This window comes from Zootoca vivipara, chromosome 6, assembly GCF_965207765.1.
Source record: "Zootoca vivipara chromosome 6, rZooViv2.hap1.1, whole genome shotgun sequence".
NCBI classification, from domain to species: Eukaryota; Metazoa; Chordata; class Lepidosauria; order Squamata; family Lacertidae; genus Zootoca; species Zootoca vivipara.
The window spans coordinates 75,171,362-75,188,754 of NC_142589.1; the positions used below are offsets into that span (position 1 = coordinate 75,171,362).

General features: G+C 46.8%; 1 protein-coding gene across 2 annotated transcripts; it reads right to left on the bottom strand.

Moving 5' to 3' along the window:
* Positions 1–8,440: 8,440 nt before the first annotated feature.
* Positions 8,441–13,521, bottom strand: LOC118086093 (zinc finger and BTB domain-containing protein 26-like). Of its 2 annotated transcripts, XM_088672648.1 has the most exons (3): positions 13,337–13,521; positions 10,329–10,453; positions 8,441–10,214 (listed from the first exon to the last, which is right to left on the bottom strand). In XM_088672648.1, exons 2-3 carry the CDS (start codon positions 10,440–10,442, stop codon positions 9,261–9,263), a joined length of 1,068 nt encoding a protein of 355 aa, XP_088528774.1. In that variant the 5' UTR covers positions 10,443–10,453; positions 13,337–13,521; the 3' UTR covers positions 8,441–9,260. The 2 variants fall into 2 exon arrangements, with proteins under 2 accessions (XP_088528774.1, XP_034973246.3); XM_035117355.3 differs by having other exon boundaries at positions 8,441–10,453.
* Between the last annotated feature and the right edge of the window lie 3,872 nt (positions 13,522–17,393).

Genomic DNA, 17,393 nt, shown 5'->3' on the forward strand with positions numbered 1-17,393 from the left:
TTAAACAAACATCATTTTAAATACCCAACCCAACCTGCAAGCCACCTAATCCTTTCTAATGAGTGCACATCAACCACAAAACATACAGCATGCATTTGTTTTTCAGAAGAAGAGACATGGGACAGACACTTTCAAATTTTGTTACTTGTATTTTAATATCAAATGATAGCAATACTGAACTTAAGTGAGATAAATGCAGCCATAATGTCCCTGCCTATCAAGTGAGCAAGGCTTCAGGACAGAAGCAGATGTACTCCCAGACACCCATTGGTCCTCACCCCATTCATTCATTTTGAGACCCATAGCTCACCCCATCTCCAAGGGCTCAAGGACAGGTAACTAAGGCAACACGGATTAAGTATGACGGATTAAGACTTCCCACTGCTTCTTGACAAAACACTGAACCACCAGATGAGGAGGCGGCCGAACTAGGAGTCTTTTGATGTTGGCAGAGAGGTGCGTCCTCATTCGGGGATTGTGGACAGGTACAGCTGGATTGAGACTAGGGGAGCCATGCACCCAAGTCCGCTTTAAAGATAAAAGAATATAAAAAGGAAGAGCCGTGCGGGAGAAGGGAAGAACTTGAAGTTGCCCACTCACTGTTACTAACTGGACAGCAGATGGAGCAAGGAACACACAGGTCAGCATTTTTCCCACTATGGTTAGAAAAATACCAGCACTGGTATTGAATTTGGCATCTATCTGTCTCAGGAGACAACGGAGAAGTCAAAGTGCTGGGAGAGTTACAGGACCAGCAAATACCGATTTGGACAAGACATGTTTGTTTGTTTTTGCAGCCGAGGCAGAGGATGGCGTCCGGTTGTGTTGCTGCAGATGCACCCTGGCGTTTCTTCTTCTCTGCACTCCTCCCAGTGGTCATTCCTCCTCTGGTCACTGCTGTGGATACATGGCCTGTCTGTCTGTCTCCAAGGACTGCAGTCATCTGCAAGGGACAGTTGATACTGCCAGCCTTCGCATCTCATTTGCGGACGTCTTTATAACACAGAGTTGGTCTGCCAATTGGCCTGTTGCCGAAAGCCAGCTCCCCGTAGAGCACGTCCTTGGGAGACCCTGCCACCTTCCATTCTGTGGACATGACCGAACCAGTGTAGACTTCACCGAGACAGGTGCGCAGACATGCTAGGAATGTGGGCCTGGGAGAGCACATCTTTGTTTGAGACTCCATCCTGCCATGCAATGCCCAAAATCTTCCTAACGGGGCCCATATGGAAGGTGTTGAGGCGTCGCTCGTGGAGGGTGCAAGCTGCCTACGCCTCACTCATAAAGCAGCGTGCTCAATTAAATCATAAAATTTTAGAGTTGGAAGGGACCCAATGGGTTATCTAGCCCAACCCCCTTCAATGCTAGTAGTAGATCTCTATTACATTTACACCTCACCTTTCTTCCAAGGTGCTCCAGGTTGGCATGCAGGGATATTCTCCCCCTCCCATCTAATCTACAAACCAAGCTTGTGAGGTAGGTTATATGTAGAAATCAGCAGGTGCAAATGTAATGCAAATCCTCCCTTTTTGATGATGCATTGCCTCTTTTTTGTGGCGGGCTGATGTGGAAGCAGCCACCCTAATTGGAGCTCTGCATCTTGTCCCTTCTTTAGTTCTTCATTCAGATACCATGTCCATGGGACTCAGCTCAACCCCAAATCTCCAAAGCTTTAATAGCCAAGCATTGACAAACAGGTTTCTCTCCAGTGCAAAATATACCACATTGGCCATACTACCGGTAAGCAGCTGCACGGCATAATCTGAGATCAGTTTCCAGGCTTTCTTGGAGACTTTTCAAGGGCTGCACCTTCTGGATAAGAGGTTGCTTCAGTTCTAGTCGTAAAAATTTTGCTGTCCCGGGTGGTTTCTGGAGCCGCTGATTTTGAAGCAAGATTGCAAATGGAATCACTATCAGTGGATCTGGGTCTGGCTGCCATGGATGTTCTTTGATGTGGTGACTGTGTCAGCTTCATTTGGCTATCTTCAAAAGCAAGCAGCTTTCAAAATTAAAAAATACCACAATGAAGGAGAACAAATTGCTTCCAAAGCAAGCAAAAGCAATTCTTTTAAAAATTAAACTAAATTAGTTTTCAGGCTTGCGCCCAATGGTTTCATCAAAACTTACCAGTCTATGCGTGTCAGCAGGTTTACTGGCCTGGCATTAAATGAATGGGTGGCCAATGTAAAACTTGAGCCCTGATGGTACTGTATTTTCCTACCCTGCAGTGATTAGAAATATGTCCGACTGGGCAGAAACCATGCTGTACAAACAGCAGCATTATGTATTAATAAAGTATTTTATGCCGCTTAATGTAATAAAACATCTCTAAGCACTTTAATAAAAACAAACACAAAATTCAACACTATTTACTAAAAACGAGAAGACAACAAAACACAGCTGCACCTCGCCGATAAAACTCCTTTACGGGAAATGAGAATGGGGTGGGTGCTCCTGGCGTTTTGTCTACGAGTGACAAAACATTGCATTTTTAGTGTTAGTCAATTAACCAAGACAGGTCACTGGTGGATCTTTGGATGATTTGCAGTAGGTTGCAAATTGTTTCAACAGTGACAGCGGCAACAAACTGGCATTTCCCACGTTGTCGAGTAGGCTGCTGAAGTGAAGAAACCTAACCAGGCAAAAGGGCTGGGAACTCAGCTCTGTTCTGGGTCAGAAAGCAGATTCCTAGGCTCAGTGCAATGTTCTTTAATGCTGACCGTATGACTTTTGCACTTGACTCTGGTTGGTAGATCTTGGAAGGTCTAGTGTAAGATGAAGTAGAAACCTGAAATCTGCCCACCTCTGATTTAGAGGGTGGGCCAGCCAGATCAAAGGGGAAAAGAATTGTAGTTAATCCAAATGGGATAGCAGCAGAGATGGGGAAATACCTGTGGCTGCTGTTCTGCCTGTGACAAAAGTGAACCAGCTTCTATCACAGTAAGCCTCTCCAGGGCTTTCCCCAAGCAATTTGAGACTGCGCCTGCACAAAGCTAACTTCTCCGTCCTTTTCATGCCTCTCCTGGTTGTGGGAGACCAGTTTGTCACAGCAGCAGGAGAAAATTTACTACTGTACTGTGATTTTCCAGGCTAATGGCCTGCAAACATTTTCTTCTCCTGGAATCAAATAACATGGACCACGGTATGTTCCATGAGTTTTTCAAAAACTGGCTTTTATGTTGTATGAAAGCTCAAACATAATGTGGAAGTTAACAGATTGGGAAATGTCGGGCAAATGGAATGAACTGCCTTTGTGAAGGCACCCTAGTCCTTCTATACATTAGTTTCTGCACATAGTTAATCTAATTCAGTCCTGTTGATCCACTCCTGGGTTTCAAACAGGTGTTTTTATCAGGTCTCTTCCACAAAATTATCACCAGTGAATCTTAATCTAGGTCCTTACCCAGGCAAATCATGTTTTCTACTGCCTTATAACAGCCAATTCAACTCAAGTGAGCTGAATTGCAACATCTGTGCATCGTTGAGCTCTGGTTTAGAGCCACACTTTTCTGATGAGTAATCTTTCTTTGTCTGTGACAGCTGCCACTTAGGCAGCTTTATCTGCTTCCTGTGCTTTTCTTCTGGCTGCCGTTCCCCTCTTCCTCCTCCCAGGTGCTCCTGGCTGTTTCCTGCTTCCAGCTGTTTTCCTTCACATGCTCATAAATGCTTTCCAATCACAGTGAACAAAAGAACCCAGTACTAGCAGTGTAATGAATTATATAGAGAATGAATAACTGCAGCCACATACCCATTTCTCAGAATGAAGGAGCAAACCTAAAGATCCTAAATTCTGACTCCTCCTCATAGCATCAGCAGAGATGTCTTGGGTCTCCGCTTGCACTGCTCTAACCACTATTCTCTACTTCCTAGTGGACACAAACCAATTCAGGCTGGATCCACCCACCCTGCAGTGGGAAAATCTTGTTTGTACCACTCCAGACAGTGGGAATTTGTGGTTGAATATTCCATTTTAAAAGCAACCCTCCCAGAGTCCTTGCACATGGAAAATCAGATGACGGGGAGGATTCTATCCTAGTCTTCTCTGTGACACAAGGAAAACTAAGCTGGATCAGATCAGATCTATTTATTTAAGCATCCCGGTTGCAATTGTGCCTCCATCAAGCCCACAAGCAGGTCATGAAAGGAACAACAGTCCTCCTCTGCTGACTGTCTCCCACAATTGGTATTCTGAGATACACTGCTCCTGGAATTGGAGGTTTCGTTTGGCCATTATGGCCAACAGCCATTGATAGGTCTGTCCGCTATAAATCATCCTGATCTTGCTTTAAAGCTGTTGAAGCCTGGGCCATCACAACTTGTGGCAGTGCATCCCATAGATGTACCCTTGTTAATATGATCAATGAGAAAGTTCAAACATGTGACCTTCCACCTTCTGTCTCAAGTAGCACAGGGCAGAGTACATTTTTGCTACCTCACTGTGCTGTTTCTATAAACCAATCAGGTCTCGAGCCTTCCCAGCGTGGCACAGTCAGCCTCTTGTACCAACACCTCAGCTCCACAGCAGAAGATGCGGGTGCAAGGCAGCTCCCATAACGAAAAATACTGTATATTCCTGTGTATAAGACTACAGTACTTTTTAACCCAGGAAAACCTTCTCAAAAGTTGGGGGTCGTCTTATACGCCGGAATATACAGGTAAATCCTGGCGACATATGGCTTCAAAGAGACTCTTTCAGTGCCAGCACAGTCTGTGGCTGGCTTTCCGTTTCCCTCTGCATGGGGGCTGTTTTGCACAGACGGCTCCCCATGCCGACATGCGAAGCTTCGAGTCCACTGCAGAACATATTAGTCCTCCATGCCCCTGGCAATGCACAGCAATCATTTCCCTGCCTTTCATGCCTGCTGGCTCTCCCACCCACCATCCCCACTTCAAAGACTCAAACAAGCTTCTATATACAGTAATGAACTTGGGTGTTGTCAGTGCCTGGAGGGCCAAGAGTACGAAGCTGGCAAGAAAGGGACAGTGCGGTGATACCTACAAGAGCTCCACTGACACCCCAGTTGCACATGGAGAGACCTCTCTCTCTCTTACACACAAACATACATTCCCACAATTTCCAGGTCCTCGTGGCAAACCATGTAGCATAGGAGCTTACTGTCAGGTAAAGTCAAAGTATTCCATTTCTGTCTACCACCTGCATAACGCAGGAACCTGTATGCACACAGAAGTTTGCACATTGTCCGGGAAACACTCAATAGAATCACAGAATTGTAGAGTTGGAAGGGACCACGAGGGTCCTCTAGTCCAACCCCCTGTAATGCAGGAACCTTTTGCCCACGTCCGAGATCAAGAGGCTCATGCTCTACCGACTGAGCTGTCTCAGGCCTCTTAGAAACCTGTTTGGCACATTTATTTAATATTTCCAAAAATATTTATGTATCAGCATTCACGGAAAAGTATCAGAGCAGTTTACAACAATTGGATATAAAACATAAAATAAAAGCCATATGAAAATGTTAAAATAAGAAATTGGCTAACTACTGTGGAATTACTGTATGTGTTTTTAATTGACTGCGCAAGTCTGACAGAATAGAAAAGCATTTTAAAGTTGAAACAGAAGGCATCTGTGGTATCTAAGTGGCATAAATAATAATAATAATACATTTGCATGGCTTTGTGAAAGGCCCTATCAAACTTGGGATTGAGAGTCATTGTGGTATAATGGTTTGAGTGTTGAATTGGAGACCCTTACATCTGGAGACCCAAGGTGGAAGAACAGAGAATGCACCTGAATAACATTTCTGGAATCCGTTCAAAGTCATTGGGTCAATAAAGTTGGCAGAGCACTAAGTGATCTCTCTAGTCAGTGCAGCAATGACACATCTGATGCTGTACAAATCATGCAGCCTCTTAAGAGCTATTCCAATGCAAATTTACTCAGGCATGCACTACCAGTGTCTACAGTCTTTGGGATTTTCATCTTCCCTACACAAAGAACTTCCACATACAATGTATAGCTAGTAGGTTCTACTCTTGTGTTGGCAGATTCTGTGGGGCCCATGCAACATCAGGAAGAGCCAAAGCAAGAACTGCTTCACTGACATGGCTCCATTCAACTTGCTGACTATTGCATCAGAAGCACACGGATTCCCAGAGTGCTTAGGAAAGGGTAGAAAGGGGTGGCACACATGTGTACCAGCTGCTACCCAGGGAGCCTGTCACATCAGTTCAGCAGCTAAGGAGAATGGATGCATTGAGAACCCCAGGCGATGCCTGAGGCCCTTGTGTAACAATTCTCACGCACATCCCTCACCTAAATTACATTGGTGAAGGAGCCAAGGCTGGAGACAGCCCTGGATAATTGATGGTTTTAATCTTTTCGAAAATGGGGTATAGGCTATCGCTTGTTTCTTCATCCCAGCATCCCTAAATGTAACGTGATATCTGAACAGCATCTAGGACAACCTAATTAAATTAAGTATGTTTCCTCATCTTATGTTCCCTCTTAAGACAAAGACCCTAAGCAGACTTAGCCAATCAGATGACGACTAAAAACCTTGTTTGCTATTTTGTGCCTTTTACTTTGACCCTAGAAAAGTTAATGAACTACTGTGGAAATTTTTTATTATTGGGTAACTTTACTTTCTAGGATTACCCCATCACTATGGTTCTAGAAACTGGGGCTTTCAGGATCTTCCACTCTATTTCCTGGACCCAAGAGATGAGGACACAACAAACCTGAAGCCATGATCTCTTGCATGAAACTAACTTCACATTATTATTCCTGGGGCATCTTGAGTCATTTCCAAATTTGGTTTCCAAATTCATTTCTTGACAGGGTAGGCTGCCAGTGCTTAAGGACAAAAGAGCACACGTCCTTGTGACAGCAGATGTGAAGCAACAGGAAAAATACCATAAGTGACATGAGAGGCAATGGCTTACACAAGTGCTGAGAAGGAAAAGTTTGTCCTAGAACTAAGGTTCTCAGAACTTGAGCAATAATTCCCCTCAGCGAGATGCAGGAAGCTGAAAGCGTTTCTCAAGCATCTTTTTGTCCACCTCTCCAGAATGCATCTTAATTGGGTTAAGATTTAAAAATGAGCATTGTACTGATTTAGCACACTAGGGCTGTTAGGTTTTCTTGATATTAATGTGATCAATGGTGCTACTCAGAGGTGTTTGGAATTATAACCTGCATGGCAGCACATCTGTGAGCTTTTGACAATTCTACACACCTGAGGTATCTTAACAATTTAACTAATTAGCAGGGGGAGCTTACCTACTGCACCGAATGCAGCAATGTGATAGGGTAATTGATTATTTGAAAACTGTATTTAAGTTGAAACAAAATTAAAAAATTCCTTCCAGCAGCACCTTAAAGACCAACTAAGTTTTTTATTTTGGTATGAGCTTTTGTGTGCATGCGCACTTCTTCAGTTGCTCAAGTGGTGTAGTGTGTGGTTATAGAATACTGTTAGGGAATGCTGTTGAGTACTGTTGAAGAAAGATGGTGAGAAGGGTTTTTTTGCAGCTGTTTGATTATTATTTAAAAATAAAGATCAGCAAAGATATTGTGGGCAAGCTTTCATTCCATTGCCCCAGTCACTGCGCCAACTCGGTTGGTGCGGATGTCTAACAAGGGCCTAATAGAATCACTGGTGATTCCTACCCCAGAGAAAATAGAGAATGAAAGAGAATGTTGTAAATAATCCTATGAAAGCTAGTAGCCTACAAAATAATAATAATAAATAAATAGTAGTAGTAGTACCGGTAGTAGTAGTCTGCTGGGGGCGGGCTCCATCTCTCCTGCAGTGGGTCACCTCATTTCAATGCTGGGCACAGAGGAAGAAGCTCCTCTCTTTGGGAAGCCCACCTGGTTTCTATGCTGGGTATGGAGGAGGGACAGAGGCCTCCACCCCTTCTCTGCCAAACCACTTGCTTGCCAGCATACAATTTCTGGTTGCTTACACCAGCCAGGTTAGTCCTTAAATGCAAGGCTGATGTGCAAACATGAGAGATGAGACTAGAGGTCCATCTAGTCCCGTATCTATTTTCCATCAGTGACCAGCAAGATGCCTCCAAAAAGTCCACCAACATCGCAAAAAGCAGACAAAAAATCCCAACAGACTCCCTTGCTGTTACACCCCAGCAACTGGTACCCAGTGGCATACTTCCTCTGAAAAAGACGAAATCTTCATATAGGCGTCAAGGCTTATAGCTTACATGGAGTTGTAGACACTCTCAAAAGATCTAAAGGTGGCAGGTCAGGCAGGACTTCCCATTAAAGAAGCCATGCTGATAGTAAGCAAGACTTACTTCTTCAATGTGCTCCATACATCTATCATTAACAACGTATTCCCTCAATTTACCAGAGGCAGACCTTAGGCTGAGTGGCTTGTTAATTTCTTGCTTGCCCCCTTTCGAAAAAAACAGCAGCAAAATGTTGACTACTTTCCAATCATCTTGGAAAGGAGACCGATTTTAGTGACATGTGGTATATTTTATTAAGAGATTAGCAATCATTTCAATAATTCTTGGGTGTCTGCCACCAGAACCCAATGACGTTAATTTTAATTCATCAATCAACTGTAAACTTCCATCTCCTGTCATCCCTATTTGATTAAGTTATTCTGGTGTTGAGTCAGATGGCTGATTCTGCAGCGCCCCCACCAGGGCCAAAGCAAACACTGACATGTGTGAGGTAGGAAATAAATGACAATCCCATTACACACTAATCCGCCATGATGGTCTTGTGCACGCGTGCGCGTGCACACACACACACACTCTGAAAGGGAGCTATACCAAAGCACCATCACATTCTTGCAGGGCTCCCCTTCATTTCACTGGGGCTTGCCCAGTGGATTGTGCCCCATGAGCCAACTTTCTCATCTCCCCACTGCTGCCGTTAAGGGCACCCAAAATCCACTGTCTGAGGCAGCGGCTTCCCCTCACGTGAACCCATTTACAAAACGGGCCTAGACATCCTCAGGCAGCATCTTCACTCTCCTTGCTGTGGGGCGATTTTGTCTCCTATTCAGATGACGGTTCACCCCTTGTCCTCTGTGCTCTTCTACAGTAAAAACTTTATAGCCACAGCACTTCCCTTACTACTTGAAAAGCCACGACTGTGGCCTGTGGCACCCCTGCGTCGACTGCTTCTGTCTGCAATTTGCCCCTTACCCAGTTCACGCAGCCCATCTCTTGCTAAAAGGAATTTTGGACTGACCGAAGACTCTGCCTGGCCTCATGGAAGACTCTACCGCTTAGTTTGCAGCCGCCCCTCCCGCCCTACTCTTGCATCAATCAAAGTCAATGGTGACCTCTTCAATCTCTTCGTGGCTGTTCTGGACGGTGCTCTTGCCGTGCATCTCCTTGAGGTGGCGCCGCAGGCCCGGTTTGTGGGTGAAGTGCATTTCGCAGTAGTTGCACTTGTGCGGCTTGATGCCGCTGTGGAGGTTGAGGTGGTCCTGCAGGGTGGCGTTCTGGGTGAAGCACTTGCGGCAGATTGGGCACTGGAAAGGCTTGAAGCCGGTGTGCACGCGGATGTGGCGCGTCAGGTTGCTCTTCTGCGAGAAGACTTTGCCGCAGCGGAGGCACAGGAAGAGCTTGTGCTCCTGCACGTGGCTCACAAAGTTCCCCAGCTGCTGAAACACACTGTTGCAGCGGGGGCAACGGTATGGGCGCTCCAGCCCCGGCACCTTCCACGATGCCACCCCGCCACCTGCCCGCCAGTCCCTGTATGCCATGGCCGTGCCATGCCGGTGACGATGCAGCGGGTAGTTCCTCCACTGAGGTGCAGGGGCAGGAGCTGCTGGAGGGAAAGTAAGTCCTTCGCTGCTTGCTTCGTCGTCATAGCAACCCTGCAAGTAGCTGCGCGTGATCTCCACAGCGGAGTTGATAAGGGAGAGGGAAATTGCAGGAGAAGAAGGGCCGTGGGAGTCACGTGGGGTGAACTCGGGCACCTCCACTTTGACATCCTCGGAATCTGTCTCCCCCGTGGGTGAAGGAGGTTGCTTCTCCTCCACTTCTTCTTCCCCATCCTGCTGGAGATAGCTCCCCTCCGCCTGCTCCTCCCGCAGCAGGGTGTCTGCCTTGGGGACTAAGTAGTGGGAGACCGCCTGAGCACAGCGCTCCACCACGTGGCCCATCTGCAAGAAGGAAGCAGCTGTCAGGTAGTTGACCAGTTCCTTGATGGGCACCTCGAGGCATCCTGTGTAGCAAGAGAGAAGAAGCTGGCGCCCAATCTCCGGACTCTGGAAGAGTGAGACGGACACCTCCTGTGAGTCATTGAGCAGGAATTGGTCGCGCAAGAAAGGGGAGCAAGCGGCAAAGACCACGCGGTGCCCGGGAACCCGCAGATCGTTCACCTGCACTGTCACATCACAGAAGCGCCTCTGCTGCCTCAGCTGGTCCATGCGGTGCAGCACCCCATCGCCATAGCCAGGAAATCGAAACTGCAGCCGTTCGCAGGCTGGGGCCATTTTTGATGTGCCTGGGAAGGGAGAACAAGACATGGGAGGAGGGGACAACTGAGTTATATGCAACACACTAAAAGGGAATCCAGACACCTGGATATCCATGTATGTGAACTTGGAGGCACCTGATCCTTGTTTCAGACTAGGAGCAACTAGGGTGAAGAGAAGTTTCAGTTTGATTGGGTGGAGGGGAATAAAAAGACTTGCCCATAAGAAAACTCACAAAGGTGCTATTTCCATGTTGAAAATAATGTCATTACAACTGCATCAAGCAGCTGTACAATCTCATCAAGTATTGAAGTAGTTATAAGATACTCTAATACCAATGGTGAAATTTCATGTCTTCATTCATGTGCCCAAAGAGATTTTACAGATTTAACAAATACTTTACTGCCTTGTAAAAAAGTTTACAACTCTCTTTCTTTTGTTATAAAATGGTCAAGAACACAACAGCAAGGCAGTTAACTAGGGTTCACCATGAGATCATATTTCTTTGGTGCTTTAAATATTTCCAGGCGCAATTCAGAGTTAGTTTTAACTTAGAGCTCTAATCAACCTTTTCCTATACTGTATAAGGCTGTTCACCAGCTACAATCTTCATTGTAGTTTCTTCTCCTGAACTCCCCCCACCCCTGAGATTAAGCAGATGGCTGGGGGGCAGGCAGTGTTCTTTCATGGCATCTGGTTTGTGGAATTCCTTTTCCAGAATTCTTGCCTGGAATAGTTTTTACTATTTTTACTAGGCTAAGGTGGTGGTTAACCTGTGGCCCTCCAGATGATGCAGGACTGAATCTCCCATCATCCCTGGCATTGGCCCTGCTGGCTGATGAGAGTTGGGTTCCTACAACACCTAGAGGTTAGCCACTTCCACAAGTTGCATCAAACACAGTGGGACTTAATTTTGTGTAAACATACAAAGGATTGTACTGCAAGTTCATCCTGTTTACTGGAGCTTCTAATAAACTACAATAACCTTGATGGTTAGCCAGAGATGGCCAGGAGGAGAAAATTGAGAGTAACCCACCCAGAATTTCTAAATATTCCCAAACTTGGAAAACTTTGGTTACTTTAAAATATGGTCTGTTAACAAACAGGATTACAAACCATTACCTGATCCTGGTTTGTTTGAACAAACCAGTTTAAATTCACAACACGGAACTCTGGTTTATTTGAAACCAAACACAGACAAAAAAGTCTCCCATCTTTTATTTCCAGTCTCCCAAGTGGACAGCATACTACTACTGTACTGTGATCTGTTTTAACTGTTTGTAATTTTAAATCACTGCAAGCTGTCCTGGGACCTGCTGGTGATGGGCAGGTAATAAATGTAATAATAGTAGTAACAATGATGGAAGCATATAGTTTAACGCAGGCATCCCCAAACTGCAGCCCTCCAGATGTTTTGGCCTACAACTCCCAGTGGTCAGGGAAGATGGGAATTGTAGTCCAAAACATCTGGAGGGCCGAAGTTTGGGGATGCCTGGTTTAACGTCACAAACAAATTGGCCCGTTGTATTTAACTAGCCTTGTAAGCTGCCACAAGAGCTGCTTTAGCCAACTTTTAAAATAAACCTACAAAAGTGAGTAGCCTGCAAATGATGCTACTAGCCCACTTATTTACTTTCACACACTTTTTTTTGCTGCTTGTGGCTACGTAAGGATTGTTTACATAGGGCAAGCAAGGTAATAAATTACTTAAACAGAAGAAATAATTTCAAGTTAAGTAACAATAACATCTATAAAGCTGGGTACTGTACCTGTAGGATCCGATTTGGCACAACCTCTCTTAGCTAACTGCATCCCCCCCAAAAAAACATTTACATCAAAATGGTAATATTTTGAGAACTTGACAGCTGAAGCACCACTATAGCTAAAATCCAGCAGGCACAGACAGGAAGTGATTGCCAAATAAAATGTGATCCCTGCTTATGCCACCAGATCACCTCTTTGTGCATCGAATGCTAGTACCCTTTAACGAATGGAATTGTTTATTTTCCCTCACTTGAGAGGGATATCGACTGGGAAAGGAATGTAAAAAAAATGCTTAGAATGCATGGAAATTCTTGGTTATTAGTTTAAAATGGCCATTTTACGCATTGTTTGTTTAAGGCTGTTTTCCCCAAGAACACAATGAAAACCTCAGCGAAACATTGAGCCTCCCACCGGCGCGCATGTGTCTCCTTACTACTACAGTGGAACCTCGGTTTATGAACACCTCGGTTTATGAATTTTCGGTTTATGAACACCGCGGACCCATCTGGAACGGATTAATTCACTTTCCATTACTTTCAATGGGAAAGTTCGCTTCAGTTTATGAACGCTTCAGTTTATGAACAGACTTCCGGAACCAATTACACCCATGTTTCAGTTTATGAACGCTTCAGTTTAAGTACTCCGCGGACCTGTCTGGAACGGATTAATCCACTTTCCATTACTTTCAATGGGAAATTTCGCTTCAGTTTATGAACGCTTCAGTTTAAGTACCCCGCGGACTGTCTGGAACGGATTAATCCACTTTCCATTACTTTCAATGGGAAATTTCGCTTCAGTTTATGAACGCTTCAGTTTATGAACAGACTTCCGGAACCAATTGTGTTCATAAACCGAGGTACCACTGTACTGTATTCTCGAAAGCGTTCTACTCCGCTTGCGTAAAGAGCCTCACTGCCCCCGCCCTCGCCCATTTGCACCTTTTCGAATTCTGAAGCTGCGCGCGCAGCGACCCCTGCCGGGCGCCCTGATCTCCCCGCCGCGCTGTTCGCGTAGCTCCTCGCTCTCCCCCCATCCCAGCGAGCTATTCACAGACGCCTGCTACGCTCTTCCCGCACCGTACGCCCCTGCGTTCCTATTCGCAGACGGACGCAAGTTACGTGAGATGCGCCGCTCTTCACGCTACTTACCCGTAACTGCGGCCCGCTCGCCGGCCCCACCACCGGCGCTTTCTCCGTCTCGCTTCGAGCGTGGGGAAGGGACCGATGCCGCTTCTTAGGGCCTCCGAGGCGGTCGCTTCACACCGGCTCCGTCAAGGCCGCTCGCAACAACCCGGCCGCGCCGCCATCTTGGAATCCGTCCTCTCGGAGGGTCCGGGACTTTTTCCCCCAGGCGGGCAAGGGCAGGGATTGCTCCGCGGAGCGACCCGCCGCTGGGGCTCGTTGCGAGGGGACAGGGGGGAGTGAAGGGGTCGTGCGTGTAGAAGAGGAACAGTATCCCTCCGCCTGGAAAGAGTCCGATGCCTGGGGACAACGAGGCATCACCCCACCTCACACTGAACCCCACAGGAGCTTCTGGGCCGTTGGCATGAGCCTCCTGAAAGCAGCCACCCCCACCTCCATGCCACCTTCCACACCACTGTTTTCTTCCACAGACATTCCCTCATACTGTTACAGTATTTATGAAATTCCTATGCTGCCCTTCATCCGGGGGTCACGGGGCAGCTTACAATATAAAACACACAGCAGCAATGCGCAAAAGCAGTGCACCCAGTGTGTCGTCTCCACCTCCCCATTTTGCACTTCTATTTCCCCTTTCTACAACCAGGGACACACTTGGGTAATAGGGCATCTTGAGTGAGGACAATATTTGGCGCCCCTACTAACTTTTGAGTAGATATGCATCATGCAGGGTTACCAGATTTTTTTCAATGAATCCGGGGACACTCTAAATAAATAAATACTACACGTTCGGGACGTTGATGCTGCAGCGATGGCGGTGGCAGAGGGCCTGCTGCCACCTTGACCTCAACCGCCACGTTCGAGGCTTCTATCTCCTTTCTCCATGAGCCTGGGCAGCCCCTGAGTTGGTTCTTCGGTGGTGATGGGGAAGCGGTGTGCAGTGGGTCAAGCATGGAAGCCGAGAGCGGTGGCAGCGGCAAGGCTCGGGCAGCGTGATGCCTCCCTTCCCATTGGAGCAGCCTCAACGCCATTCCTACTTGCATGCAAGCAGGAGGGGGCACGGATCCCTCAGCTGAGAAGGGAGGCTTACCCTTGCCTAACTGAGAGATTCCTGCCCCCTCCTGCTTGCACACAAGCTTTGATAGGCAGTGTGAAGCCTCCCTTCACAGCTTAGTTGCTGGGGTTTGAGAAGGTGGAGACAGCCCGGAAGCTGCATCTTAGAGCCCCTGCACCACCATCATATGGGGACTTCCAAGCAGCTCCTGAAGCCAGCCAGAGCCAACTGCTCCAGGCTGCTGAGACTGCCGCTGCTGCGTTTCCAGGGGAGATTAGAGGAAATCCGGGGACATTCCGGGGATGGAATTTGTCCGGGGACTTATTTGCAAATCCAGGGACTGTCCCCGGGAAACAGGGATGTCTGGTAACCCTAAATAGGTGGCATTATAACTACTACTACTACTACTATTTTGCACCTCCTCAGTTTGACACCCTGTGTAGGGAACTGCTTGCACCACCCTAATTCTGTTGCAACATGTTTTTGTTTTGTTTTTAAAGGTTTTTTTTAACACTTTGAAATGATCGAAGGGCAGCAACGACGACATCAAATCAGATTTCTTTAAAGGAAAATGCGAAAGAATAAAACTGTGCAAGTTATGTGCTAAGAAATAGTACAGTTAAATATATGGGGAGACAAAAAGATCAAAACTAGATCCCATCTCAGGAAAAGCAGGGCAACATGTTATTTCCACACGCACATCTGTGTGTCCAGGGGAAGACTTTGGTAATCTCTCCATCATATGGCACCCTGTGCAAGGCCAAAATTTGGTGCTCCCAAATGGATTTTCTATGTTATGGGTCTTTCCCATTTGGTGCCCCCTCAGCTAGGCACCCTGTGCGGGGGAAATCTGGCACTGCTATGTCAGTGTCCTGCACTAGCTGCCAAACAGGTGGACCCATCTTTTGCTTGCCAGGAGTACAGGACCTCTGTCAGCAAATATACGGTATGCAGCAGCTTGGAAAGCTTAGTTGGTTAGAGCATGGTGCTGATAAAGCCAAGGATGCAGGTTCAATCCTTGTATCGGACAGCAGCATATTCCTGCATTGCAGGGGGTTGGACTGATCGATGATCCTCAGGGTCCCTTCCAACTCTACAATTCAATGACTCTATTTAATTTAAGGGGGGGGATATTAGAAACACTAATGAGGCTCTCAGGATGAAAAGCAGGTTGTGTGGGCGGGGAGAGTTTTGTAATTCGCAAAATACAAAGACTAATCTTCCTATTAAAATGAGGTTTTTGCTTTGCCTTGCCTTGCCTACTGAAGTATAATAACCTTGCTTGTAGAAGACTTTTCTGAGCACAACAGAAGATCCCAACAGGCAGAGAGGAAGGAAAGGACATTACAACACACCGATCTTGAGCTAACATGATCTCTGACAGGGAGGCGAGAATGAACCATCAGAGCCCAGTGTCCTTATGCCAACACATTGCTTATTATTTTAATCCTGGATTCAATACAACTAGGACAAAAGCCGTTCTGGACCCTGCAATCTATTTTTGTTGCAATGCAAGAGGGCGGACACTGGGCAAGCTGAGCAGAAATATATATGTGTGTGCACAACATGTGTTAACACCAGTCAAATCCCTTACAGGGACTTCTGCACTCGTACAATGTTTATAGACCCCTAACACATTTTGAGCTTTGTTATTTGTTATTCCAGGCGGCAGCTGCGTTCCAGGAGAAAATAAAGCAGCATTATTCGGGGCTAGGGCATGAATGGTCTCCCCTCTTGACTAGAAGTCTGCCCATCATCAAATACCTAACCACTGCTGCACAGAATTGAGAGAATGGCAGGTGATTATGGCTGCATTGTTAAGACTCTAGGGCTTGAGAGATGAGGCTCAACTCGACACTCAGCTGCAAAGTTCGCTGGGGGACCTTTGGCCAATGACAACATTTCAGGTTAACCCACCTCACAGATAGGTTGTACTCCAGTGGCAGCTGGCCCTAGGATTTTATAGGCCTCCCTTCAACCCCGTCCCGTCCCTCCTCCCATGCCGTCTCCCCACTTAAATCTCTTTCTAGCCTATCCTTACAAGTGTTTGCAGGCCAGGTGTAAAACACAAGACTTGGGTCACATTCACACATACATCCAAAGCACATTGCTCCCCCCCCAAAAAAAATCTGGGAACTCTTGTTTGTGAAGCGTTGCTCCCATGATTCTTTGGGGGCAGCCATGACAGTTGAAGTGCTATCATCTGTCTGATTCCCAGCAAAGGCTGGTTGTTAGGAGGGCCAAAGATGTCCTCTGGACCTCTGGTGGGGCTCAGCTGGCAACACTCCAGCACAAATTAGGAAGAAGTGGTTTGGCTTTTATAGAGGACTCAACCCAAGGGACCCAGAAGTTGTTGCAGACTTGAGCACACTATGCTCTGTGGTTGAGAAATGGCTCAGTTCTGCAGTGCCTTGTGAAAACCCGTCCCCTTTTCTCAATCGCCAGAACTGGGTGTTCCTGCACCTCTACTTGCCCCCAAAGCCTGTCGATTCCCCCCCACCTCCCCTGCTCCAGTCGCTCTCACAGCCCACTCTTGCAAAAAAAAACAACAACCTCGAATTGCCACATGCCATGCAAATTGCCACATGCCATATGGAGGCACAACGGTTGCAGCCCTTCTGCAAGGCAGAAGTCGCTTGTGCAATTCCTTAGGGCTGCAAACCCTCCACTCTGTTCCAGTTGGGAGAAACGCATGTGGCAGATGCCAGCTTCGATCCCTGCCACATCCAGATAAAACATCTCCACGGCCCTAAGGAAGACCTTTGCTTGAAATGTGAAGGAGGAAGGAATCACAGGCCTGAGTGATCCTTTCAAGCAACTAGGCATGGAAACTATAAATCCTCCTCCTCCTCCTCTCCATCTTTCGGGCCACACAGATATGCCCAGACCCAAGGGGAAGGGTTGTAGCTCAGCGGCAGATAATCCACTTTGCAAGCAGAAGATCCCCAAAATCTCCAGGAAAAACATCCCCTGCCTGAAACCTCGCAGAGCTGCTGCTCGTTAGTGGAGACG